Consider the following 27,428-nt stretch of genomic DNA (forward strand, 5'->3'; position numbering starts at 1 on the left):
TCTTGGTGAAGCACTACATTTTGCTCATGATGTTGGAGACATCACTCTTGATGCCTAGAATTTACTTTGATTGTTTCTAGCTTTCGGAGCCTTATAGTGCTCAGCTTTTTGTATCCCTTTCTTTTCGTGGGTTTTCCTCGCTTTGAGGTTTCCCACTTGTAAAGTAATCAAAGCAGATTTACAAAAAAAGTGTGTGTGTGTGTGTGTGTGTGTGTGTGTGTGAGAGAGAGAGAGAGAGAGAGAGAGAGAGAGAGAGAGAGAGAGAGAGGAAACTTAACACCAAATGGGGTCCCAAACCCCCCTCCAAGGCTCCCGCTCTCTATTGCTAGAGAGGTATTTGCTTTAGATTTCACAAATGCTCATACAATGGTCCTAGGAATTGAAATGTTGATGGGATCTTGTGATGGATAATTGGATCTGTGAAACTAAGGGCTGAAATGCAAACGCTGGTGGAACTGACGGGATCTGCAAGTGTAGACTAGGCTATGGGCTGAAATCTTCAAGGCTGATTTGGGATGTAAAAACGGTGTGGATCTGGGCCTGAAATCTGTAAACGCTGGTGCTGAATGAGGGCTGATTTCTACCGCGGTGCTGATCTGGTACGGCGAGGCTAATCTGTGACTGTGTGCTGAGAATGCTATGGGTAATGATGGGCTGATGCTGCAAAAACACCATGAATGCTGAGATAATGCAGGTACTTGGTACTTGTACTGAGGGTACTGACTTATGCTTGAGAAGTGGCCACTAGGGTCACTTATGTATGGAATTAAAGCTGCTTGGTCCACTCTCACGGGCCCGGCACTTCAGTTTGAGCTATCATCCACCAGCAGGATGATAGTGATGCAGGGGGGGCGACCTACACTCCAGCCTGCCACAGAGCTTACTTCACAGGAGTGGTGCAGTGAGAGAGAGGCGTGTTGGGAGCTCATCAGTGGCCTGACACTGTGGTTCATCTGGTGGGCCCGTTGCTTCCGCATCTTCGAGGCTCGCCTTGTACCACCAGCAGAGACTGTTCGGGACCTTTGGCTTGAGCTGGTCCATACTCTCAAAGGAAAGTTCGAGAGACTCCAAGGCAGCTCCGACCACATGACGGAGCGTAGAGAGGCTCTCCTTCGACTTTGGCGTCCTGGGCCATTTTTCACCATGGATTAGGGTGCGTGCTTAGATGGCACTACTATCCACCTGTGTGGCTTTTCCCTCCTCCCATCCCCTGATATAGCCTCATTGTACATATGTTGTTTTTTCATTGGGAGAGTCTCCCCATCATGATTGTTGTAGTCCTCTCTTGTAGAGGAGGTTGTAGCCCTATGGGCAGTTTCATTAACTAATAGAAGGATCTTTTTCTCGAAAAAAAAAAAAAACAATACATTGAACCACCATCCATCTTCCGTTTCGGTCATTGTAAGCAACAATTGGCTGTAACTCATGCAGAACAAGCATAAGCACTCCCGAGTGATTGGCATTGCCACAAAATAAGATGTCTGACCGGCGAAATGATGTTGATTATGCTCTTGAATAATTACCACATCTTTCTTACATGTATGTACATAGTGCGAGGTTAGCCTCCGCTTGTCATGATTGCATAACCCAGACACATTATATAAAATGCATCTCAAAGAACTATGCATACTATGAGGTACGTATAGAGGACAAATGAGAGAGAATTAAGTGTTGGTGTCCATCGGCATATCCACATCCGTTGTAGAAGCAACTGTAGGTCCGTCACAACAAGGGGTAGAAGAAAAAGTCTGAAGGACACCCGACAAGGAGGTTGATTCTCCTGTAACCGCTTCCTTATATGAATGCACCACCTTATGCCATGCTAGAGTAGGAAAAGTGTGTCGTGCTCTCTACAGTGGGTGCTCCTCAGTGCAATGTGTGAAACCCCACTCCAACAGAAAGAAAACATCACACAACAATGGAACAGAAGCTCAAAGCACCATAGCAAACTGAGAACTTATCGGAACTTGACAACTCATAGAACCATGCAAACTCTGGCTGGCAGCACCCTTAGCTCCAAGCCCAAGACTCACAGGTACAATGGGGTGTCGAGGCTCCAATGTGCAGGGAGAGTGCAAGTGTGTGGTGCTGGCCTCAAGACTCAAGACTCAAGACGCTAGACCATAGAAAGTGGATGATGATCTGGTGTACCACACTGAAACCAGCCACACATATGTATATCTTAGAGAGCCACCAATGGCTAACAAAATATCCCAATCCAGCTAATCCTATCTCCAAACTGCGGTGGTGGTGATCTGGCCACGGTGTCCTAGACCACCACCCGTATCATTGCCGCGTGTCGCTGCCCAGGCGGCGCGAGTTCGTCCAATGTGAACTCGATACCAACTGTAACTAACTGCCCACCTTGTGCCAGTGACACTGTAGCCCTGCTATAGGTTGCCCGCCACAAGAATTCACCGTCTCGGTGTGAGAGAACACTGAAACTGTAGAAAAATAGGAGGAAATATGAGCCAATTCAGGTATGCAAGCTAAACAAGGCGGAGGTAATCCAATCCATGGAAATATGCAGATGCCGAATGCAAGCATGCATCTGGGAGATTGGGGCGCTATCCAAGAAGAGTCGGCAAGGGGCACATTTGGAACCTCTCTAGGAACTTGGCGAGGATGTGGGGGTGGGTATCAGCTAGGGTCAAAGGGGGTGAACTAGGAGGTGGTTAGGGGCTAGAGATGGAGAGGGGGTGGGTAGGGGCGAGAGATGGAGAGGGACTGAGTAGGGGCAAGGGTAGGGTGGATAGGGGCGAGGGGTGGGTAGGGGTGAGAGAAGGTGGGACGAGGGGGGGAGAGAGAGGGGGAGAGAGAGGGGCGACTCGCGAGGGAGTGGGGGGTGGGTAGGGCATGGAAAGAGGGTGGGAGGGGGAGAGTGAGAGGGGGTAGTTTGGGGGGCCATGGTGGACACGAAGGAAGCCCATTGGCTGGAAACACATACTCTCATCATCATCTGACATATTGAAGAGACCCAAAATTGCTGCTAGAAGCACGCAATCCATCACCAACAGAGAACCATCTTGTGATACCAGTGCAGCTACACCACAATAGGACTCAGATTGGCTGACGGAATTCGCTTGTCCATAGGAATAGTCTTTCTTTGGCCACCTCCAAAGCTCGGTACCACCAGCCAATTTTGTAGACATTGTAATCCTGCTACACATGCCTCCGCCAGAGACTTATTATCATTATAGGGAATCTTCGTTTGGGATGCAGTCTTCAGGGGGGGCACATAATTATGGGAGGAAGTTGGAGTTTGAACCTTACCATCTTTTTGGGAACGATCCAAGCATCCCTCACCGTGTCCTTGTCTTTGCCCTTTCCTATCTCTTTTTCTTTTTCTTTTGAAACTATGGAATGAGGTGTGGTAGACATTGATACGTGTTTCGCTTTCCCCTCATCCACAAAGGAGGGCGCTGTTGAAGTCGAAGCACCATTATGTCTAAGTTCCTGGGGGACTTTGGGGGTGGGGAAGGTAACCATGGGAACAAACACATGACAACCTAGAAATATATGTGCATATACATAATACATCCCCCTCAATAAAGAATCGCATACCTGGTGATAAATTACATCCAGGAGGGAGACATGGCTAAGGTTCGTCGCGTCAAGTTGGAACTTCAAGTCATACCGTCTCCTTTAAGATGCAAAGTGAGAGGCTAACGAAAAAATTTCCGATCTTTGTTTTGTGCTCTGCTCATGTGGAACTGATCTTCGATTTGCTTTGAGTTGCAAAAATAAGGGGTATGTGGATTGACATGGAATTGCCATATCGAGGAGGTCCCCACCATCAGCCATGGCTATTCTTGTCAAAGGTGCAAAAAAAAAAACATGTATGCCAAAGTATGTGGATACATACTTTGGCGGCGTAACCCAAAAGAACTAGAGTTGGTAGGTATTCAAGCTTGTGCATCCTGGGGAAAGGAGCCTCGAATGATTGTGAGTAAGCGTTTAGGTTCTTTGTGCCCATGTTCACCTTGCCAAGTTTGTAAGGCTTGCAATCTTGTTGATCGGCAGTGTGCCCAAAAATTGCATGAAAGGTGTCCTAGAGTGGGGCATGGGATATAACCCAAGCCATCATACAAGGGCGAGCCCTGGCTTTATTCGTAACAATTCTGGACTATGTAGCCCCCTGCCCAATCATCCAAATCACGAGTACACCCTAGCATTCCAACCATATAATGTGTGTCAACTCCTACTGGTGCATCTGCATCTCCTGCAACTAGGCTTGAAGCACAACTACGAGAGAGAGGGAGCCTGTCGGGGAGGCAAGAGTGAAGAACCCACTGACGTAGCTTGTGCATGTGTGGAGTCTGGCAGATCAATTCCCTACCAAGGGGTTGATATCTTCTAGGAATGCCATCTTCGTCTGGAAGAGCACCATGTGATGACATGAGGCAGGAGTAGATGAAGTGATCCACTCTTGAAAAACTATCGAAGTCAGAAATAGTAAAACTTTCTGTGGTGGAAAGCTAGAAAACGGCCCCTTATGATTTCTAAAATGGAAGTGACTGTTTCTTGTTGATAGGAAACGGCTTGAGGCGCTGTCACTTTCACTTGAGTTGATATGTAGCTTGATAACTTGTGGTTAATTTGGACAATTGAAGCTTGATGCCGGCTGAGCCATGAGTATTCCACTATTGAGTGTTTTCCAATGGAATGGCATAATTATGCAGCTATATGGTTGTAAGCGCAAGGTATTTTGTGCTGCGACATGTCAAAAGTAATTTTAAGTAGTCTTTATTTAAGAAACCATTTACAAACTCTTTAGCCAGCCTTAAGTTAAAGTTAGTGTAGGAATCTCATATAACAGCCACAGAGCAGGTGCATGCCCGAAGCTAGGTGTAGCATTCGTGTCTTATAGAAGTTAACTCACTTCAAGGATGTCTTTTCTGTTGTTTTAATGTGGACGATTCATGTAAAAGTCCAGTTAAATAAAAAATGTTGTGGTGAAACTTGATGTTGGTTGGTACTTCTCTTTTGTAGGTTCGGTTGGATATTGCGACCATAATTGGGCTTCTGGCTTTTCTTATCAACTACCGTTTCGACGACTTTCTTAGCTCTCCGTAAGCATGCAGTTAATTTTCTGTAACAGATACAACGCTAATACCTGTGTGCATCTTTGGATGCAAAAACTTAAGGAGGAGACCTAATTGCTGTTAGCCCTCTTTGCTCTTGCCACAATAGTTCTGCTTTTGTGCTTGATATTATTGCATCATCGGCTTTGATCGTCTATATCACTCGAGTTGCTTTAGGATACAAGCAAACTTATGATCGGTATCAGGTAATTGTTTGGTTCGTGCCAGTTCTTTTTTTTGACTAAGAAAACTCATCAAATTGTGTAGTTTTTGTCTACCTTAGTAACTTCTTTTGTTCTGCCGATGTTTCTTTACTCAGCTCCTTGTCAATAAGACACTTTATGAGAAGACGCTTGCAAGCGGCTTTGGAGCAGCACAATTTCTTGTGGATGCATCTGAGCAGCAGCAGGTAAGTTGCTCTTTCTGCGAGTAGACAAGTTTGTCTATTTAGTAGCATTTTGAGGGTTTATTCTTATGTAAGGCCGAATTATCTTGTTTTACTTTAGGAAAACTTTATACCCATCCACTTTATCATAGCTACCAATGATACCTACCTGCCGGCTGATTTCACCTACCAATCACACCAACACTCTTCCTATGATCTTGTATATAGACCCATGTAATTATGGGGTTTTCAAATTAGTGAAATCAAGCTTTTAGATGTTCTCAATACTCTTAGATACACTCACCTTTTGTCTCAAAGTATATCATTGGTGTCAATGTCTTTTCTTAGTAGTTAAAAATTCCATATGGTATCAGAGCTCTCCTAATCCTATTAGCCTACTCCTAGCTCCTATATCTATCTTCTAGCCTATCAAGAAGCTACACGCCATTCCAAGAAACCTGGAACCTTGAAATGGGTGATGCAGCTTCCTAATTTGCTTCTGCCTTCTCTTAGAAGTTACAAGCCCCGTTACATTATTGATAAGCTTAGGTGTTGTTACATGCACATGGGCTCGATGTGCCACATGGACATGCTACTACGACTTAGAGCCAATCCGTGGTCTAGGTAAGCCTAGGATTATGTAGTGCCATCCCTCCTCTGCTTGGGCACCAGGCTTGGAGGAGGATCCTGCCTGAGCTCCCCAAGTGTATGTCTGCTGTGTCTGGCCAGCCTTAGGAGGCTGGGGTTGGGTCTGTGCCGCCTCCACCTCCCCCTATCCCACCCATTGTTGCCCCCTCCCCTCCCATTCCACCCACAAGTCCCCCCGCCTCCTCATCCTCTCCTGCTCGTGCCCCACAGCGTGCTCAGGAGGTCTCTTGGCAGCACTTTTGCCACAAGCCGTCTGGCGAGAGAGGAGCATCCTTTCCTGCAGATGTCCCTTCTGATGCAGACATCACCCTTTGCCACAGTCCCTCGAGGCCTGACGAGTTTCGACATCCGTCGCCAACGGGACTTCTTCGCCTACGACTTCTCAGCTCCTTGTCAATAAGACACTTTATGAGAAAACGCTTGCAAGCGGCTTTGGAGCAGCACAATTTCTTGTGGATGCAGTGCTCTTTTTGCGAGTAGACAAGTTTGTCTATTTAGTAGCATTTTGAGGCTTGATTCATATGTAAGGCCGAATTATCTTGTTTTACTTTAGGAAAACTTTATACCCATCCACTTTATCAGAGCTACCTGAAGGTGCTCCAATGATACCTACCTGCCAGCTGATTTCACCTACCAATCACACCTACACTCTCCCTATGAATCTTGTATATAGACCCATGTAATTATGGGGTTTTCAAATTAGTGAAATCAAGCTTTCAGGTGTTCTCAATACTCTTAGATACACTCACCTTTTGTCTTAAAGTATATCATTGGTGTCAATATCTTTTTTTAGTGGTTAATTTCCACAGAGCTCTCCTAATCCTATTAGCCCACTCTTAGCTCCTGTATCTATCTTCTAGCCTATCAAGTGCTACATGCCATTCCAAGGAACCTGGAACCTTGAAATGGGTGATGCAGCTTCCTAATTTACTTCTGCCTTCTCTTACAAGTTACAAGCCCCGTTACATTATTGATAAGCTTAGGTGTTGTTACATGCACATGGGCTCGATGTGCCACATGGACATGCTACTACGACTTAGAGCCAATCCATGGTCTAGGTAAGCCTAGGGGATTATGTAATGCCATCCCTCCCCTGCTTGGGCACCAGGCTTGGAGGAGGATCTTGCCTGAGCTCCCCAAGTGTCTGTCTGCTGTGTCTGGCCAGCCTTAGGAGGCTGGGGTTGGGTTTGTGCCGCCTCCACCTCGCCCTATCCCACCCGTTGTTGCCCCCTCCCCTCGCATTCCACCCACTAGTCCCCCCGCCTCCTCATCCTCTCCTGCTCGTGCCCCACAGCGTGCTCAGGAGGTCTCTTGGCAGCGCTTTTGCCACAAGCCGTCTGGCGAGAGAGGAGCATCCTTTCCTGCAGATGCCCCTTCTGATGCAGACATCACCCTTTGCCACAGTCTCTCGAGGCCTGACGAGTTCGACTTCAACAACCCCCCCCCCCCCCCGGCGCCCCGCCCCGCCTCGCCTCCATTTCCTCCACCTCCCCCATCCCACCCGTTGCTGCCCCCTCCCCTCCCATTCCACCCACTAGCCCCCCCTCCTCCTCATCCTCACCTGGTCCTGTCCCATAGCCGGCTCAGGAGGTCTCTTGGCAGCGCTTTTGCCACGAGCCGTCTAGCGAGGGAGGAGCAGTTTTTCTTGCGGATCCCCCTTCTGGTGAGACATCACCCTTTGCATGATTCCTCAGCGACCCTTCACCACACATTGAGGGGGCTTGCCTCAGAGTCCCATGTACTATTTCTTGCAGCTAGAGGGATAGAGGCCCTTGACACAACGGTTGGTTTCTCTTTTTCTTTGCGTGGTAGGGATGAGTCTGAGTGAACTTTGGACTCCGCGATGGATTGGCTTTAGGCTTAGGCTCTCGAGTTCTCTCATCACATGGGGAACTTAGGGGTTACCAACTTGGTACAGACTCTGTGGCCGTTGGCCAAGTTCTCGGGGACACCTTCGGATACAGCAGGATGTAGACACATTGTGGTGCACTTTTTTGTTGACACGCAGAGCCCACCATGCTATGTATATATACATGAGGACTCTTGGACATAGGAGGTAGCCCCACGGATGGCACGCTCTTCTTGTTCTTGGGCTGGAAAGGCTTTACAGGAGCATCATCTCTGTGAGAGCTGCATTAGACAATGTGGTCAGATTTTGTGTGGTTGCTATGAGACATTTTGGTCAGGTGCATTTGGACATGGAGGTATCTAGGGAGGGGTATGTATGACTATTGCAGACTCATGGCAGCAGGCCATTGTTCGCAGAGGTATTATTGTGCCAGGCAGAGCTCAGTGGATTATTATGCAGGTTTAGGGCTGCCTCATGGTTTCCTGAACATATATGCGCCCAATGTGGCAGAGTCTTTTTTTCCCCAGAAAAAGACCCTTCATTAATTGACAAACCTGCCCAATGGGCTACAAACTGCCCTTGTAACATAGGGCTACATCAGAAAATGGGTAAATCAGGAGATAAGTGGGGGAAAAAGGCTACACTGGTGGTCTATACTCCCATCAGGGCACGCCCTAAACCATGGTGAAAAATGGTCTAGGCTGCCACAATCTCAGAAAAGCCTCCCAGCACTCTCGCATGGGATTAGAGCTACCCTGGAGCCGCTCGAACTGGCCCCTGAGCGTGGGGACCAGCTCTAGCCAGCTCTAGCCAAAGGTCGCGAACAGTCTCCGCCGGAGAAACAGGGCAAGCCTCAAAACAGCAGGCTCTCTAATTGAACCAGAGTGTCAGGCCGCAAATGAGCTCCCAACCTCTCTCTATCCCTACTCCACTCCTGAGGGCTGATCTCTGTGGCTGGTTGTAGTGTAGGTTTGCCATCGTGTATCACAATCATCCTGCTGACTGAAGCCATCTCGAAGTGCAGTGCTGGGCAGATAGGGTGGACCAGGCAAAAACCTCCCAAGTGTACTAACAAACAGAAGAAAGTGCAGGCATCAATCGCAGGATCCGAAGCCACACCTGTTGTGCCATGGGCAATCCCACAGACAATGTTGTTGTGTCTCAAGTGGATGGCAGCAAGCTCCAAATGCTACCGAGAGGCCACTGTGCACCAACCAAGTCCCAATTGCAGTCGCTCTGTGTGCCACCAGCCATTGGAACAAAGTAACTCGCCTCGGCTATCGGCTGTCCCACAACCGCTCTCAAAAGTCTGCTAGAAACTCTGCCGTGAGGCCCTCCTCCTGCAAGTGGGTCGCTGCAGCAGGTCGAGCCTCTCTCCGAGCTGTCAGTATGTGGTGCCCCAGTTGAGCTGTGTACTGAAAAAAGGCGGTGGCGTAGAGGGGTCTCACCAGAACCACTCCCCTGGGTCCCACTGTAGCTGTGTCAGAGACCGCCGGCTCTCCCATGCCCAGAGCCTCCAATGTCCCGTCTCTAACGCAAGAGGGTCGGGGTCGATGACATAGGTCCTCCCGCTGAAGACCACCACTCAAATCCTCTGAAAGCAGCACTCAACCACCTCGGGTGCCTCGACAGGGACGATGAGGAGATGCCCCTCTCTCTGTACCTCAAAGAACAAGCAAGAGCTCGAGTCTGAGTTGACCCTCACAGCTATGAGGACCTCCAGTCGTGTGAAGGCCCCCATCCAGCGAGGGGCTGACGGCTCTAAAGGGATGAGCCAATCTGCTGGTAGAACCTCTGCAATGTCCTGACACATGCTCTCTGCGCCTCTCATGCCCTGCAACTGTGTGCTTTGAAGCTCCTCTGGAAGATGTATAAAGTGCAACCAATCCCCAAGCGAACGGGCTGGCCCCTCTACCATGGGGGCCCCAAGAGACATGTGGACCAATGGCTGTCTCAAGCGCTCCTCAATGCAAGTGGGTTGGTGCTGCTCTAGGCCACCCCTCAACTGCTCCCAAGCCCGTCGTAGGCTCACTGCAAACCGATCCTCCCACCTCCTACTCAGGTCGACTCTGCGCATATATGTGAAAATCCACCGTGTGGAGGGACTCCAAGGGCCTCTTGTCTGAGGGACTCTGGCGCTAATCCGCTGCAACAACTCTTTCTAGGGCTCCCCACCTGGAAGAAGACCTCTGATTACCAACTTCCCAAGGAGGGCCCTACCCCGTCTATGATCCCCAACCCTCCTTGGGAACAAGGTAGTGTGATGATCTGCCAGGAAACCTTGGCCCCCGAGCCGACTGTGTATCACGCCCTGACCACAAAAAGTTCATGATCAACCTCTCCAGCTAGCTGATGCAAGAGCTAGAGAAAATCCAGCAAGATGTAATGTACCACATAGTAGCCAAGAGCACCTGGTTGGCTACTACTCATAGTTACCCGGAACGCGGAACGGGAACGGCAACGGGATCCCCGCGGAACGGGGGAACGGCTAGGGGTCCGGAACGGGAACGTCGCGGAACGAGAGGTATAAAAAACACCCAAACAGTGCAATTTTTAGCTCCTTGTGTTTAAATACAAGGAGTATTAGAGTGCTTTGACTCTAATACTCACAAAAAACTCGTTTTGAAGACCATTCAACCTTGCTATGACTAGATGATGAGAGAGAGAGAGAGAGAGAGAGAGAAAGAAAGAAAGAAAGAAAGAAAGAAAGATTTTTAACGTCTATGTCAGGCCGAAATCGGCCTATGAGACAAATCAAATGTACATGGTGTGTATGTCATCCGTCTATCGGAAAGACAAATGAAACAAAACTGATACAAAACTGAACTGAATGTAGGTAGTGGAGTATCTGAGGAGGGATGGAGCTCTATCTCTAGGGGTGTATGCATGTCTATATGCTCAAGGTAATACAATCATGAGAATGCATCAAGCTATCTAGCTCCATCCTGTACTAATGGGGGGATGTAAGATGTGGTACATGGGCGGGTCTGGTGCCAAGGCTACCCGGATGAAAGCTGTCGGGTCGGCCCTCATCTGAGCCACTCGCTCCTCAGTGGCACGGCGCTCCCGGGCTCGGATCTCCTCGATCTGTCGGTGGTGGGAGCTCGCGCCCCTGTAGCCTGTGACTCGTGGTCGTCGTCTAGCTCGGTTCACCTCCGCCTGTGGGAGTGTCACTCCCCTCTGAGTGTCTGGTGAGGGAGGGGCGGAAATCCTCTGAAAGAAGTCTGTGAGCTGCGACTGTCTCCCCTCTGTCTGTGTAGCTGTGTGTGACTGTAGTAGTGTGTCCCGATGGCTCTGTATCTCTAGTAAGAAACGTCCGAGCTGTCTCTGATCTCGAGATTCCATGATCTCTCTGAGAGTGGGCTGTCCTCTGAATAAGGCCTCATACCTGCCTCTGATCTCAGTGTATGCTCTGCATCTACATACAAAGTGCTCCTCACTCTCCACCTCCTCTGTGCAGGCTCTGCAGATTCGCTTCTCCCTGGGAACACCAGTATGTCTCCCGATCTCAATCTCTAACCTGTGTGAAGCCACTCTCAGTTGACCAATCGCCACCCGTGAGCTATGTGGCATATATGTGTCCATGTAGCGTGGTCTCTGTATGAACCCCCTAGACAATATGGTGAGAAACTGGTCTCTGTAATCTGACATCCTCGTCCCCAAGCCAGGTGCCTCCCAGACTCTCCTAGTGTATAGCTGCCACAGATCCTGTCTCAATACCAAGTTCCTCTCACTGCGAGAGAGGTGAACATATGGTGAATGGGGGTCGTACTGGAATGGTGGTAGGCTCTCCATGTCAAGACCGTGTCCCTCAAACCATGCTCTGACCTGTGAGTACCATGCTCTCTCATGCCCATTCTCTGATAGCTGTATAGCTGCCTCAAATGCTCTACGGGTAAGTCTGTCAGGAGGTAGCTCTCTCATCCTCTGGATGAAGCAAACTGTCTGGAATAGTGCCTCTACAACCATAGGTGGTGTGGCGAGCTCGGCTCTAATAATGTCATGTGGCACTGTCTTCTTGCTGCAGAGCAAGCGTGAGATCATACATACCTGTGGTCTCTCAAGCTGTGTCCACTGGTCAGCTGTCAATCCTGGTGCCCATACCGCCGCCGAGTACATCAAGGCCGGGGTGACTAAGGTGTCGAAAAGCCACCCCTTCGTGCGGGGCTCCTGAAAGTGTGCCTGGTGGCATCTCCGCTCTAGCATGGCCAGAGCTGCATATCCTCGGGTGAGCCTGTCAACAGCAGCCTGCCTCATAGTGAAGGGTCCTGGTAGGCTGGTGAATGTGATGCCAAGGTAGACATAGGAGGTGACTACATCAACCTGTCCTCCTGCTGCTGTGAAGGTGGCGGCGCTCCTCACTGCACTGGATGTGTGAAAGATCATAACCTTGGTTTTGCCAAGGTTCACAGTCAACCCCCTGTGTGTGCTGAATTCGTCCAAGGCCTCAAGATGGCGTTGCAAGCCCTTGGGTGACTCTGAAATCAACACAATATCATCAGCATATAACATGATGTGGACCGGAGTACCTGCCAAGTCGCTCCCCTCTCCCCCTGCTCGCAGTATGTAGTCGGAGATCTCGTCGATGTAGAGCCCAAAGAGTGTCGGGGAGAGTGGGCATCCTTGCTTAACACCAATGGTGCTAGCAATGGTCTCTGAAAACCCGCCTGGGCAACGAACCCGACCCGTCACCCTCTCATAGAGAGCATATATGGCCCAAATCATCTCTGTTGGTACCCCAATGCTGTGAAGGCGCTGGAAGAGTCTCTCGCGTGGGACTGTGTCAAAGGCCTTGCGGAAGTCCACAAAGCAGCAGTAAAGCCTCTTCTTCCGCGCTTTTGCCCCATCAATGAGGCAGCGCAGAATGAAGATGTGGTCAGTGGTGGAGAAAGCTCGTCTGAAACCTGCCTGGCCTGGAGCTCGTAAACCCTCGATCTCTGCGTAGCAGTTGAGCTGTGCCTCAAGTACTGCTCCATATAGCTTGGCCATCGTGTGGCCAATCATGATAGTCCTGTAGTTCCCTGGGTTCAGGGTGTCGCCAGATTTGTGGATAGGCACTATGGTGTGTTGTGTCCACTCCTCTGGGAAGCCCTCCCCTATAGCCCGGTTGAAGACATGTGCAATCAACGGGGCTATAGTGGAGGCCGCATAAATGATGTGCTCACTCTGTAATCCAGTATGGTCAGCTGATCGTCTGTGCTGCATGCGGCGTATGGCCCTCTCTACCATCTCTGCTGTAAAGAAGGAGGAGCACGTGGGGCATGGCTCGTGTGGCTGTGGGATAGGAGGCTGCCCTGGCACCTCATATAGTCGCTCTGCATAGTCATGCCATATATGTGGATCCTCAATAGCTGTAGTCGGACGTGGCTCGCGCAGGGTGTGCCATGCCGTCGCGCTATCCATGCTCATGAATAGGCGGTATAGCTCAAGCTCCTGTGCCTCTTCGAATGCTCGCCGCTTTTGGCGTGTTAGCGTCTTCATATGTCGTCTGGCCTCTCTCTCTGTGATCTCTCCTAAGGCTCGCCGTGCGCGGAGGCGTCGGTATAGCTCTCTGCACTCATCATCATACCAGCGGTTTTGAGGCATAGTCCCGGGGGGGGGGGAGTGCGTCCTATGTGAGTGGTGTGTGGAAAAGAGCTAATAGCTGAAGTGTGGAGAACGGAAGAGATATGTGATGTGAGAACTGAGAGTGGTGTGGATGGGTGGAGGAGGCATAGGCCATGTTCGACCTTGGCCGAGTAAAGAGAGGATAGCTCATGTGTGAAATGGATGGTGGTGTGTGGAGTGTGTGCTGTGGAGCTATGTGGGATGGTATCTCCGGTGATGGAGAAAGAGAGGTATGTGTGGTCGGCTCCGATGGGTATGGGTGGAGTGGTGAAGGATGTGATAAGGTGTGTAGCCTCCCTGGGTCCCAGAATATAGTCGACTGTACTCCCCCCTCCTTCTGCAACTCCATGTGGCATACAAGTCAGGCCCCCTGAGGTGGGCCACTGGACCATCCCGTTATAAATAACGAGACGGTGCTGGGAGCCAAGTCGAAGTAGATGTCGTCCGTAGGCTGTGACTGGAGCTCTGTCTGCTGTATCTCTCATAGTAGCCTCCTCATCTAGAGTGTGTAGTGCCTCTGGGTCCTCATGGTCATATGCCTCACACTGCTCACTGCGCGTACGAGCATTGAAGTCTCCCATAAGGAAGACTTCACCCAGTGTGGAGTACTCCATAATCTCCTCCGTGAGGCATGTGTACGGTGACTCCTGCTCAATAGGGGCGAATCTGGAGCCTGTGGGAGCAAAGTAGCAAAGGGCAATGTAGACGATCCTGTCTCGTGAGAGCTCGAGGCGAATCCACATGTAGCGGGCCTGTGGGTCCCGGGCAACAATCTGTAGTCTGCTGTGAAGCCCCTGTCTAAAGAGTATGGCCACTCCTCCTGAGCCTCGAGTGGTGTGCTGGCGCATACATCCTCGATGTAGAGACTCCCACTGGAATCCATGTATCCGTGGTAACCCTCTCTCCGGGCTCTCGTGTGTCTCTGTAAGTAGAATGATGTCTCGACCTCTCATCACCTCCTCAAGTCTCTCTGGGTGTGTCCATAGGTCTCCATTGCAATTCCAAACCGTGACATGAATCTCCTCGTGTGTCCCACAGGCCGCGAGTCCCTATGCGATGGTCTTGCCATCAATGATAACCCTACCATCTTGATATACTGCCTTCTTCCCTTCTTTGCGGGCTTGGTGGACTCGAGGCATGCACGCGCGACGGTGATCTTGTTGCATCTTTGTGAGGTCATCGTCAAGATAAATCGGGGGGCCTTCTATCCCTCTCAAGATGACCCTCTTTCGGAGGAAGGAAGTTCGAGACTCCTCGGAGGCGAATTGGAGGATGAGAGCTCTCTTCTTTGGATCTTTGCCGGCTCTCCAAACTTTGGAGAAAGGGATCTCTTCTTCCTTGTATCCCACTTTCTTGCATAAAGCTTTCCCATCGCTCTCGGGTGTAGACCCTTCTTCTTCTTTGATGCCGGTCACTCGCACATTGAGACAGCGAGCTTGTCGCATCTTCTCCTCTTCGATGGTTGTGTGTACGATGAGTACCTCATCTTTTTGGGCTTCCTCTCTTGCTACCTTCTTGATGTTCTTTTTGACCACTTCGACCCATCCTTCTTTGGTGGCCTCTAATTTGTCCTCAATGCTTGCGGTGAGGGCTTTGGTGATCTCCTCCTTGAGGGCTTCCTTAGCCTCCTCTTTAATCTCTCCTTCCTCGGGGGTGAGGGATGTGATGGAAGCATGAAGGAGATCGATTTGTGCCTTCATCTCTTCTTGCTCTTTCCTCCATCTCTCCCTCTCCTTCTCGTTCTCCCGTTCCCTTCTCTCCTTCTCCTCTTTGAGATTTTGGATTTCCGCTCTCATGTCCTCCTCCTCTTCGTTCCATAGCTTGATGAAGGTGGCTTTCTCCTCCTTCCATATCTCTCTCTCCATCCGCCATTCTTTCATGTCCTTCTCTAGTTGTGCAATCCTCTTGTTCGTGAGCATGAAGGTTGTCTTCGTTGTCGGTGTTGGCGTCTTGATGATGGGGGAAGACATGGTTGTCTTCGTAGCTACCCTCTCTTCATATTGTGAAGAAGAGGGGAGAAGGGGAAGAGAGCACTCAACGTGTGTGTGTGGGTATGTAACCGTGTGTGTGTGTGTGTGAGAGAGAGAGAGAGATGGCTGCGGGTACGGCAATAAGCTGGGCTGGAGGTAGCGCGCTGGCCGTCTTGGCGTGCAGGGAGCAGCGCACAGGGGGGGGCAGCGCGCAGGAGGGAGCAGCGCACAGGGGTGGGGCAGCGCGCAGGAGGGAGCAGCGCGCAGCAGAGAGAGAGAGAGAGAGAGAGAGAGAGAGAGAGAGAGAGAGAGAGAGAGAGAGAGATGGAGAGGGAGAGATTTGAGAGAGTGGGAGGGAGAGGAAGAGAGCTTGAAGGCTTGAAGCCTTGAGCCTTGAGAGAGTGAGTCTTGAGAGGGAGAGATCTTGAGAGTGAGAGGGAGAGAGCTTGAGCCTTGAGGATTAGCTTGTGAAGAGAAAGGAGGAGGGGGGTGCATTTTATGAGTCCTTGAGGCCTTGCACACTTTCAAAAGAAGCCCAAACATTTACTTCAATTTTTTCAATTTTTGCCAAATTTGTTTGTAACCGTTGGCCGTTCCAGGGGCATTCCGGAACGGTCCGGGGGCGTTTCGGAACGTTCCGAAACGGCCGTTCCGGTTTGCATTGGCCACCCGGAACGTCAGACATTCCGGGACGTTCCGGAACGTTCGGGAAGGGAACTGCCCCCCGGAACGCCGGAACGGGGGCTAGGGGGCGTTCCCCGGTAACTATGCTACTACTGCCCTCCCAACCAAAGAGAGCCGTGCTGAGCTCCAATGCAGTAGCTTCCTCCGAATAGACAGGAGGAGAGGAACAATCTTTTGCTCTAGTGTCAAGTTTAAGCCAACCTGACAACCCAGATATCGTACATGTGTCCCAGGGGGAATCCACCTAAAACCCTCGACTGGCGACCACACTGGCGTGGGAGCACTGCCAACCTAGAAAGCCACTGTCTTCCTCCATTTGATCAATGCTCCCGACGCACAACAAAACACCTCAAGGGCTTGCTCACACCTGTGTAGGTTGGCCTCTCGGCCCTCCAAGTACAAGCGTGAATCGTCTGCAAATTTTGCGTCCAGAAGCTCCTCTCCCCTGATGGGCAGCTGTAAGCCTTGCAGTCCCACCTCCTATGAAGTCAAAAATCTGCTCATCGCCTCAGCGTAGAAGAAAAATAGGAAGGGGGCAAGAGGGCATCCCTGTCTAACCAATCGCATGAGCAAAAAATGATCCCCTCTTCCCCCTGCCAAAAGCACCTGACTGTAAGCCCGGGTGTAAAGAATTGATACCCCCGGTTCCAAGCATCTGAGAACCCCAGCCGAAGTAGAGAAATCCCAATTCACTTTGTTGTATGCCTTCTCAAAATCGAGAAGCAGTACAACCAGGTCCTCTCCCCTTAAACGAGTTAGGGCCGTCGCCTCCCAGAAAGTGAAGATGTTGTCAAGGATGCTACGCTCCTCGACAAAGCCTGTCTGCGTCCCATGTATGATGCTCTCTAGCAGTGGCTGAATTCTCATACTCAGAGCCTTCGCCAAAAGGGGCTGAGGGTAGCCAAAGGCGGGGGCGGGGGTGGGAGGACTGCTGCAGGGATGGCACGGTTGTTTATGTTATGTGTTTAAGTACCATGGTATGCCATAGTCGATTGTCAGTGATCGTGATCCTCACATGACGAGTTTGTTTTGGAGAGGATCGTTTGAGAACATGGGTGCTATGCTCAAGTTCTCGTCTTCGTTTCATCCACAAACTGATGGACAGTCAGAAAAGGCTAATTCTATTGTCTTAGATCTGTTGAAATGTTATGTGTCAGATAATAACGGCAACTGGGAACAGTATTTGCCTATGCTTGAGTATGCGTACAACAATACGGTGCATTCGTCCATAGGCAAGGCACCTTTTGAGATTGTTGAAGGTGGCAAAAAGGTTCCTTCCATTTTGCATATGAAGGACAAGATCTTGGAGGGGGATCGATATGTTGAGAACATGGATGAAATGTATAAGAAAATCAAAGCGAAGACTGAGGCAAAGCAAAAAAGAGCTATTGATCGTCACCGACGTGAACTGTTGTTTTCACCTGGTGATTGGGTTCTATTGAGGTTTTAAAAGGCAAGGTTAAAGAAGATGAAGGGCAAGGGCCGATTGTTTCCTAAGCGCAGTATGCATTGCTATGGGCCTTTTCAAGTGCTTGATAAGATCAGCGATGTTGCTTATAGGCTGAAATTGCCTGACACTTGGAAGATTCATTATTCGTCTCACGTGAGTTTTAAGACCCTTTGTGGGTGATGTGCCAGGAGGATCAGCCAAAAGTTGAAGAACTTGATGAGATCTTGGTACCTGAGCAGATTTTGGCACATAAAGAAAGAAAAGTTAAGGGAAAAGTTGCATGATGCTATTTGGTGAAGTTCAAGAACTATCTACCTATGGATGCAAAGTGGATGGGATAGTGTGAACTTTTGGAATCACCAAATGTATTGCAACTCTACCTTGAGGCCTTTGGGTTACAGCCTACGTATGCCCCAACTCAACGTGTTCAAAAGAAGGGTAATGATAGAGCTAGCATACCAAGTTTACATATGGATTCAGTGTAATAGAAGTGTGCATCACTCTTCAAGTGTTAAGGTATAATGTTCATTTCTTTAATAGATGAAAATGAAAAAAGTATTAAGGTCTTATTAAGTCATTCATACCTATGTGTTATGATCTTTCTTGCGGATACATGCGATGATAAAAGGGTGCTAACAACACAAGATCATCAATGGCATGTATATATAGCATGCAATCGAGGATTTTTGCGATTTCAAGAGGGGGGTATGTCACGAGGACGTGGCAACTGCTAATTTTAGTTGTTGGTTTCTTTCCGATGATTTTTATTTAGTTTTTGGGACCCTCTTTTTGAAGTTGCAAATGGTTGGACATTGTATGGCCAGTGTGAAACGGTGAACAACCGAGAGTTTCACCCGCAGACGGGAAGGCCTTGTCGCCATGAGTTGGTCAGCCGACTGGCATTGGAATCCGAGCACTAAAAGTATGTCTCGGCTCAGTTCAAAGTCATTTAGGGCCCTCGCTACACTTATAAGTGGGTATTAGGAAATTAACTCAAAAGAGGCAACTGGATACATGGCGACTAGATGCACTTTCCCAATCTACATGAAGAGGGGGCGGCCATTTCAAGAGAGGGGGTTGATTTTTGCTCTTGAAGTGACTACAGTGTGTAAGTCATGGTGGATAGGTTAGTGTGCCATTCATGCTAATGGCATGCTTGGAGATGTTACTGTAGAGCTTGAGAGAGAAACTATTGCACAATACAATATAGAGTATAATTGCAAATGATAGACCGACTTTAATTCAGCATAATGTGCCTCTATATAGGCATATACAAACAGACAACCTTTTGACACATGAGCATAAGATGTGGCTGCCTATGCACAAACACAAGTGGCTAGTCTTTACACATGGGTTGTAAGGGGTTCTTCACATGGGCTATTGACACATTACTTTTCTAGGTGGAAGAGATTGTTCACACAAGAGATGCAACAAAAGCCCGCATCCCAACACAGTGTGTGTGAGAGTAGTGGGTGCAGGTGATCATAGCTTTAATGGAAAGCTTGCCTACTCCCTTGCTCTATGTAGCGTGACGATTTGCGCTCGCGCTTCTCTCTCGCCCCTTGGCACATATGGTAATGCCCCACTAGTTAGGTTTCTCAGATGACCATGTATAGTTTTGGGGGTTTTATGCGCGTTTGCCAAGGCAAGAGCCTTCTGAAGAGGAACCGGATTAGCTAATTGCTAATCCTCCATAGGTACGCACAGTTCCATCGCGAAGGATTGCAAAAATGGAGAGTTTTCTCGCGTGAAAACTCGTCCGTTTCAAGGGGGAACTCGTCCGTTTCAAAGGGGAATTGTCCCATTGTGTGTTGGAGTACCAAAGACATGCGTAGACGTGTTCACTCCGCCCAAAACGATCGAAAACAGAAAATTACAGCCTGCTGTGTTTTTCTGCAGGTTTAGGGTTTCGCACCTAAACTGTAGGACAACGTCAGGGGAGCCTTGGGAAAGCCTCTGGATGCTTAAACAGGGCTTTGGGCACTTGATAGTGTCAAAACAGGGAATTACATCATGTTGAAATTGACCTGCAGCTCATTGGAAAGCTTCTCAACCGCAAGGTAAAGTGTCCTTGACATGTACTTTTGACCTACAAAGGGTTTTGCGTCGCTATGCTGCGAAATTGGGTCAAAAACCTGCAATTACAGCCATGGACAGGTTTGGACAGCTTGGTGAGAGATAGGTGAAAGTGTTTGGGTCGTCTATTCGCAATAAGAATAAAGAAATACCGAAAGGGCCGCCAGTCTTTGGGGCCAACAAGTTGTCGGCGTCTGCTTGGTAGCGCTCTAGCTGCTAAGCCGTATGTGTTCGAAGTGTTAATTCCAGTTTCCGGTTTTATTTGCAAAGTTTCTTTGTCCTAAAGTCTAAAGTAAAGTTTCGGGTGAAAGCCAAACTCTATCGCCCTTACGGGCCGGTTTTAGTATGCTTGACACAAACCCAAAAATGAGTAAACATAATATGTTGTCTCAAGCATAGGTTATTCTCTTATCTCACTTACCTTGACGCGATCGGGCCAAATGCCGTCGAGAAAGATGATGTAGCCCAAATAGCACACAGTAGTAGGAAAAAATTCCAACTTCTTTGCTGCAATATAAAGACAGTTAGCATCAAATCGGGCTGAAACTTACTTGACATCTATAGCATGCTGTGCCCAAGAAGTGGAGAAAATGAGAATGCCATCCAGAAAAATAAACACGCACTTACCGACCAAGCTAATGAAGATAGGCATCATCATACGATTAAATGTAGCAGGCGCACCCGCTAGACCAAACAACATCTCAATGAACTCGTAATGCCCACGCTTGGTCCTAAAGGCGGTCTTGTAGATATCCCGCTTTGCAATTCTTGCCCGGTGCTAGCCACTCTTGAAGTCGATCTTCATGAACATGACAGTCCCATTGAGACGCTCAATAATGTACTCGACGCAAGGCATAGGAAACTTGTTCTTGACTCTCATCTTATTGAGGGCCCTGTAGTCGCTACACAATGTGTGTGAGAGAGTCCCTTATTCTTCTATCTAGTAAAGAATAAGGTGTGTACAAGTAATGGGCGGTCGGACGTCTCTGGAGTGTCCGATCGGGGTAAGAGGTACATCGCCTTTACCCCAACAATCTCCCGCTTAAAGGCGAATGTGCAGATAAGTGGTACTACTATAGGACCTAGTAGTATGTACAGTAGGTATAGGGAGAAATCTCGTCTCAACCTATACCACTGGCTCTCTCAAAGTCAATGCATGCCGCTATGTAGGCTCTAGCGGTGTGCGGAAGCGTATATCCTTCCGCACTATATCCCTGCTAGAATCAACATGCATACCCTGCAGGTTCCCTCTAATGACTTGCACCGCTCCATGATGCATCATGCTAGTGTCAGTCATTGCACGACTGACAATTGCAACTGCAAACGCTCCCACTACAGCTGCTATGTCGGGTCTCGACACTCTGGGGATAGATGGAAAATTGGCTCTGGAAGTCGATGAAGCATGTCCACGCGACACACAAAGCCATGTGCAAGTGACACAAGGCACCATGAAGCAAGTGTAATGCATCTCACCTTCCAAACCACTTATTGATGTCTTGCATCCTTCCTAAAGAAAATATTTTGCTTTTTGCATCTTTTGGATTTTGTACACTCTTCCCATGCAATCCTTGGAAGTCAATGTGCAAGGTTTTCCCGCATCTTAACCATGTACTCCATGAGTCTCTCCATACCCATAACCTCACTGGGAAGTGATTCAGACTTGAGAAGTAAGGGCATGTATGGTGTTTGCATCTTGACTTCGGAAAAGTTCGTGAGAAAATGCTTTTGGGCATTATGAATCTCTTTCCAAGTAGGCCTAGAGATGCTGCCACCCCATATTCCAACTCCATAAAGCAGCACCGGTGGTACCAAGGTGTCAAAGAGGCGTTTCTTGAAAACCCAACATTTAATCTAAATCCTGCATGTCCATGCTCTGGGACACCATCTCTCTCTACCAAACGACTCAGCTCATGCTTAATCACTGAAGCGTAAGGCTTGGCCAATGTGTGGCCTATCATGACAGTACAAAAGCTACTGGGGAGCATAGGATCCTCAGTGCTCAATATCTACACTCGCAGGAAAGCCTTTGCATATGCATGTGTTAAACATGTGTGCCAATAAAGGTGCCAATATAACTTGGGCGTGACACAGATGCTCAGTAACTAGACCACCGTGATGATGTGATCTGGTCTTTCAATGGCATCACATATCATACTAATAGTGAAGAAGGTGGAAGTGTGGGGTCTACACATCGGTGGCAATGGTAGGAAAGGCTGAGCTGATACTATATAGAGACTAGTCACATACCGTCTCCATGTGTTGGCTGAAGTAATGGGTGTGGGTGGTGGCTCCTCTTGAAAGAGTCTCCATGCCTCTCTAGAATGGTGACTCTAAGACTAGCTGATACAACTCCTCAAGCCGAGCTAGATACGCTCTCTTCTTTCGCCTCACAAGGCGTCGGAAGGTAATCTGTGCCCGTCGGTGTGTGGTGTCCCCTGTCACCACCTCTCTCTGTAATCGGGCTCTAATCTCTGGACTGCTTGGATTCACAAATCTTATCTTGAGGTGAGAATGATCACAAGGTTCTATAGAGCATTGCAGTGTTGCACTCAATGTGAACAAACTTGTATGAGAAGAGCTGCATTGCTGTGATGTGACCCCTTTTACAGGTGTGCACTAGAGAATTGAAAATACTTATCTTCATATGTGAGAGATGCCCATTGGTGGGTGGAAGGGAGGGGGTAGGTGAGCGCGCAGGGACTACAGGAAGGGCAGAAGGCAATGGTTTTGACAACAAATACTCACTGCTGAATTAGGTTCATAAATTATTAGTGAAAAACTAAGCTGTAATCAGCTGGAAAAAACATTCCATCAGGAATAGGCCTTAATTTTTCTGTTTGGGTTCTAGAGGTTAGAAGCTTGCAAAGTTTTGCTTGGACATTTTTCCGTCAAAAACCAAGAGTTTTGGTTCGCTTTCTGTTTCGTAGTTTGGAATGGCCTAAATCAGTTGATAAGTGTTTAGTTTTCAGAAAGGGGCCAAAATGAGAGTCTCTAATTTATTTTTCTATTACTGTGGAGGGGATGAGCAAGGTGGGAACCTAGGGTCAAATGCACCAGCGTGTCGAAAGCTGAAATTATAAACCTAATCTTTTCAATTTGCACCGGGCTCTCTCTTGGGTTTTTATAGTGAAAAATGAGTGTTTATCATTTTGTCATTGAAGGCTATCTTTACAGTGCTTGCCTTTTGTCTTTTGTTTCTGCCGGAAGTATGACTTAAGGTTTCACCTGATTTGTTTTCTTTTTTGACACATCACAGTTCAAAGAATGCGTACTGGCATTTGCTCTGCTTATGAATAAGAAGAATGCAAAGGTACACCAACATTTTACTACCATTCCTCTGAAAATTGGTCTCTTTTTGAAAAGGCCTTTTAGTTATTCCATGACTGGCATGAGACAGACCAGAAGAAACTTTATGATGCTCGACCTCAATAACTTTCAATGGATGTTACTAGGAAGGTTTGCTTTAGTGCACTGGTAGTGACCAAAATTTCTTAACTAGCTCTTGATGATTGTTGCAACAGTTCTTTGAATGCATGGTGCCTAGCTCTACGGCATTTAAACAAAGATCTCCTTAATTTCTTTATGTTATTTTGAAAGAGTAGTCAATATATCTTTGTTCCCAAAAAGCCACTGCCTATATGCAAGTCACATCCGTTCTTGACCTTTTTTTAGTACCTCACGAAAGGTGATCAGAATAATCTGGCCCTCGAAGAGAAATATAGAGAGAAATCAGCTGAGATTACAGTCATAGACAGGTCATTAAGCTCAGGCATCCGACTAAATGCATTTGCAACTCGATTATCGGGTCCTTAATTAGGTATCAGAGAAAATCCTTTCCTGAGTGTAGCCTACAACGCTTAGCGAGGACTAACGTTTTTTTTGTTGTATTTTATGGTGAGAAATGAAATGAAATGTTATATTAATGTCTTCAAAAGGCCAAAATGACCTATGAGACCAATCTGTTACAAAATGGTGAATCTAATACCATGTCTGAGTACAAACATGGTATTATGGGCTATATTTGCCTTTAATAGACGTTAATATATCTTTGTTTCTTTTTTTTTCCTTTTATGAGTAAAGGACTACACATAAATTACATCATTGTTTCAAAGCTTCGATTAAGTCATAGAACTCTCCTTCAGCAAACAAACCCTCATAAATGGGAGGGGTTCATCGCACACAAGTGGATTTAGGCCTTGTGTCATTAAAATGAGGACAGCGTGCAGATGGGCATGTTTGTGCACACTGCATGGTGCTAGCTTTCTCCGTGTAAGCCCATTTTCTTTTTTTCTCTTGTTTCTACTTAGAATCTGTCTGTCACGACTTCCCCCAATTCATTCTCAGCCTCTGTTTTCATATTGAGGACATGAATAATTGACACTTTTAATGGCACCCAAAGGCATGTTTGTGGGGTGACCAACTACGAAATTGTAAGTAAAGAGCTCATCTCTATCTTCAACAACAATCATTAGGTGATTTACCTCGGCTTTTTTCTAACAGGTGGAAACCCGTGAGAGTCTTGCCATCAAGTGCGAGAACTTTCTGCTTAATCACTTCAAGGAGGAGGTTTGAGCATTTTTTTCTGGTCTCGAAACATGGTTTAGTAAAAGAGCGGATAGAGAATGAGCATGTTGTGAGCAAGCACTGAACAGCCAAAGTCTTGCAGGTTCAAATGCCAATAGATGAGGCTTTGGGGAATCTATCGAGGTTAGGACTCATTGAAGAAAATTCGTCTTCTGGCTTAGGTTTCTCAGATGATTGCTACATTCTTCATGCACAACCATACATTCAATCCATGAGTGTTCTCCGAGAAAGATGGACTGAGCTTCTAAGTGATGGATCATTACCAACGAGTTTTCTCCGCTCGCTGTATCAAACACCTGAGTAGTTGCAGCATGATTTTAACCTGTGCCTGAGATGCCAGGAGTCAGTAATGCCATATGTTATAAGCGAAATGTGGTGTACCAAAGGGTTGCCTCACAGGAGTGCGAAAGTAAAGCAGCAATAGCCATCACATAAATGTATCTCAACCATGACATAAATGGGCTTACCTTGGTGCCATTGCAAAATGGGCCATGAACTTGTCTTTAGTCATGCCTGTCATTTGTTAAGAACTTTGTAATATCATGCTTTAATTTTGTGTATTTAGGGCTTTTTCTTCCACGTTCTACTCATCGCCACATGCATGTCTGAATCCCAATATACTACAGTTGTTACAAACATGCTCTATATGTATCTGATCTCACTGTATCTGCGGGGCTTTTCTTCCTAAGATTTTGCACTAGGAAGATAGTACATGTGTAAAGAAGTTGTGGGTGCGGTGAGATCGGTAAACTCTTTGGAGAGGAATATATTATGCAAGTGGCAAGGTGACATTTAAAGCGAGGCTTAGTCCTTTGATTTGAGTGGTGAATAACGTTATACATCCTTTTCTGTCATTGGCAATGATGTGAGGATGCAAGAAATTTGTAGTACAAGAAGGTAAGAGACACTTTGCTACTAGGATGTTGAGGTGTATAGCATACAATTTAAGGGGTGTATGATCTAAATGAATGCTTCACCACATAATGATAGTAGGATGAAAGATGGGTAAGTTAAAGTTTACTTCCATCCATCGGCTGAGTACTTTTACAATCGCGAAGTTCAAGAGCTCTATTTGTAGGTTTCCAGATAGATCTTTGAGAGGCACACCTGTTTTTAGGCTGAGTAGCATCTACTTCAATCACTAGCTGTGAGTACCATTTAGGGTTGATCCCTCTTGCTTTTTGTCCTCGCTCCATGATCAGAAGGTTAAGTCATTAGACTTTTCCTTTCCTTCTGGCCTTGCTAGGAGCAAGTTGAGATAGAGTTTCCTCTTTTGCCCGTGTGATAAGTATGTCTACTGATGCTTCAAGAGGCAGCAATCTACCATCTACAATCTCATTGGGTGGGAGCAAGAGGGACAGGGTTATCTTCCACCATTGGCTACTGTCACCATTAGATCTTTTAGCATTTCACATAATTAGGAATTCTGCTCTTCAATAGTTCTCATGCACCTGTCGAAGCCCTGTGGTTGATTAGGAGTTTTATCATGTCTTTTAGCTCATAATTCTGGACACTCCTTTATCATCTCTAGACTCTGGACACTCCTTTATCAAATGTCCCTGCTTGTGGCAATAGAAGTATCAATTAGGAAGGTTTCTACAGAGAATAGGGCCTCAGCATCTATGGCTAAACCTCAAAAAATTTGTTAAAAATTAAATGTCCTAACTTGTAGGGTGTTACTCTCCACTACTAGGGATTGACAAATATAGTTAGAGCAAACAACGTTAAGCAATTGATGCTTGATCTAAGTCTCCACCCCCTTATTTGTTTGCACGAGGTCAAAGTCAATGGGGATCAGCTAGAGTTCAATTTGAAAAGAATTTAGTACTAAACATAGATGGTACTTTGCATAACATTTTTCTCGGAAGGGTGGTGCAATCATTGGGATTACCAATAAGTACATCAACCATGCTATTGGTCGAAAAGGTGAGTCGGATAGCTATCACTCTAGACAGCCCTTTTCTCACTTTAATTCACTTTTATGCACCCAACTCTGTTTCTCAAAGGGCTTTGTATTGGTAAGTGCTATTGCAAATTTCTAACCTTGTTTCGTTGACTAACATGGATGAAATTATTGCATACAGGTGGAAAAATAGAGGCCAGGTTATAAATGGCAATGAGAGAGTTAGATGGCCAGTAAGCAGAAGCCATGAACTTGTTAGACATCTCTAAGAGTTCTGGTCTTATGCACATGGTCTAATATCTGGGTGAATGTTATAGAGTAGTTAGACTTGATAGGATATACATGTTTGTAAATTTGCTTCAAGAGTACCGGCAAGTGGATAGTAAGCAAGATTCAATTTTACTCATTTTTATTGCTCTCTGATCATAAACCAGTCTTGTTTGAGTTGCATAAGTTAGAATGTAACTACAAAGCAAGATGGCCTCATCTAGAACAGCCTTTGTTTAAACTTGATATTGTTAAGATCATTTTTGAAGTAGCTTTTATCAAGCACAAATTTTCTTTTACTGTTTGGAAAGTTGCTTCCAAGAACACTCAAAAATCTTAGTTTAAGAGACCAGCTAGTGAGAACAAGGCCCATAGAAAAATGATGATTTCTAGGAGGATTTCTCATCTAGAAGCACATGCTTCACCCTTGACTCCCCCTCTTGTGAACTCATGACATCAGAGAGACCCTCAGGTAGGAAGAAATCATAGATGGTAGTAGTGCCTTTGTTTGCAGTAGATTTTTGGGCTAGAAAGTTTGATAGGCTCACAAAGAAAATGTTCAACCTTCTCAAGAAAAAGAAAACCAAGGACTTTGTTCCTTACCTCAAGAGTAAAGATGGGAAGCTGGCTCAGGCACATAAGGAGAACCCAACAATAGTCCATGAGTTTTTTTCTAATATTTTCTCTAACCTCCCCCAAAGGAATAGGGAAATCCAAGAAGCAAGAGTAAAAATAGCTTAGGGCATAGGGAAGACTTGTGGCACCTCGCATACCCCACCTTGACCAACCTATCACTGAGGGGGAGATCAAAGAAACTATTAGTAAGCTAAAATTTGGCAAGTCTCTTGACCTAGCCGTCATCCTTGTTGAATTCTTCATTCTTTACTAGGATGTCTTGGTACATCACGAGAGTCTAGCAAG

General features: G+C 47.2%; 1 protein-coding gene across 1 annotated transcript in view; it reads left to right on the top strand.

The window, feature by feature from the left end:
• The window catches only part of LOC147460402 (DUF3754 family protein, putative (DUF3754)), a 147,554-nt gene extending 122,551 nt beyond the window's left edge, over positions 1-25,003 (top strand). The window contains exons 9-14 of the mRNA XM_086511482.1: positions 4,993-5,072; positions 5,194-5,290; positions 5,404-5,493; positions 23,010-23,063; positions 24,254-24,319; positions 24,420-25,003. Of these exons, the coding sequence (XP_086367608.1) occupies positions 4,993-5,072; positions 5,194-5,290; positions 5,404-5,493; positions 23,010-23,063; positions 24,254-24,319; positions 24,420-24,641 (609 nt within the window). The 3' untranslated portion in view covers positions 24,642-25,003. The remainder of the gene's footprint in view (positions 1-4,992; positions 5,073-5,193; positions 5,291-5,403; positions 5,494-23,009; positions 23,064-24,253; positions 24,320-24,419) is intronic.
• Positions 25,004-27,428: the final 2,425 nt, after the last annotated feature.

This window comes from Adiantum capillus-veneris, chromosome 4 (assembly GCF_014529385.1).
Source record: "Adiantum capillus-veneris isolate H3 chromosome 4, ASM1452938v2, whole genome shotgun sequence".
NCBI classification, from domain to species: Eukaryota; Viridiplantae; Streptophyta; class Polypodiopsida; order Polypodiales; family Pteridaceae; genus Adiantum; species Adiantum capillus-veneris.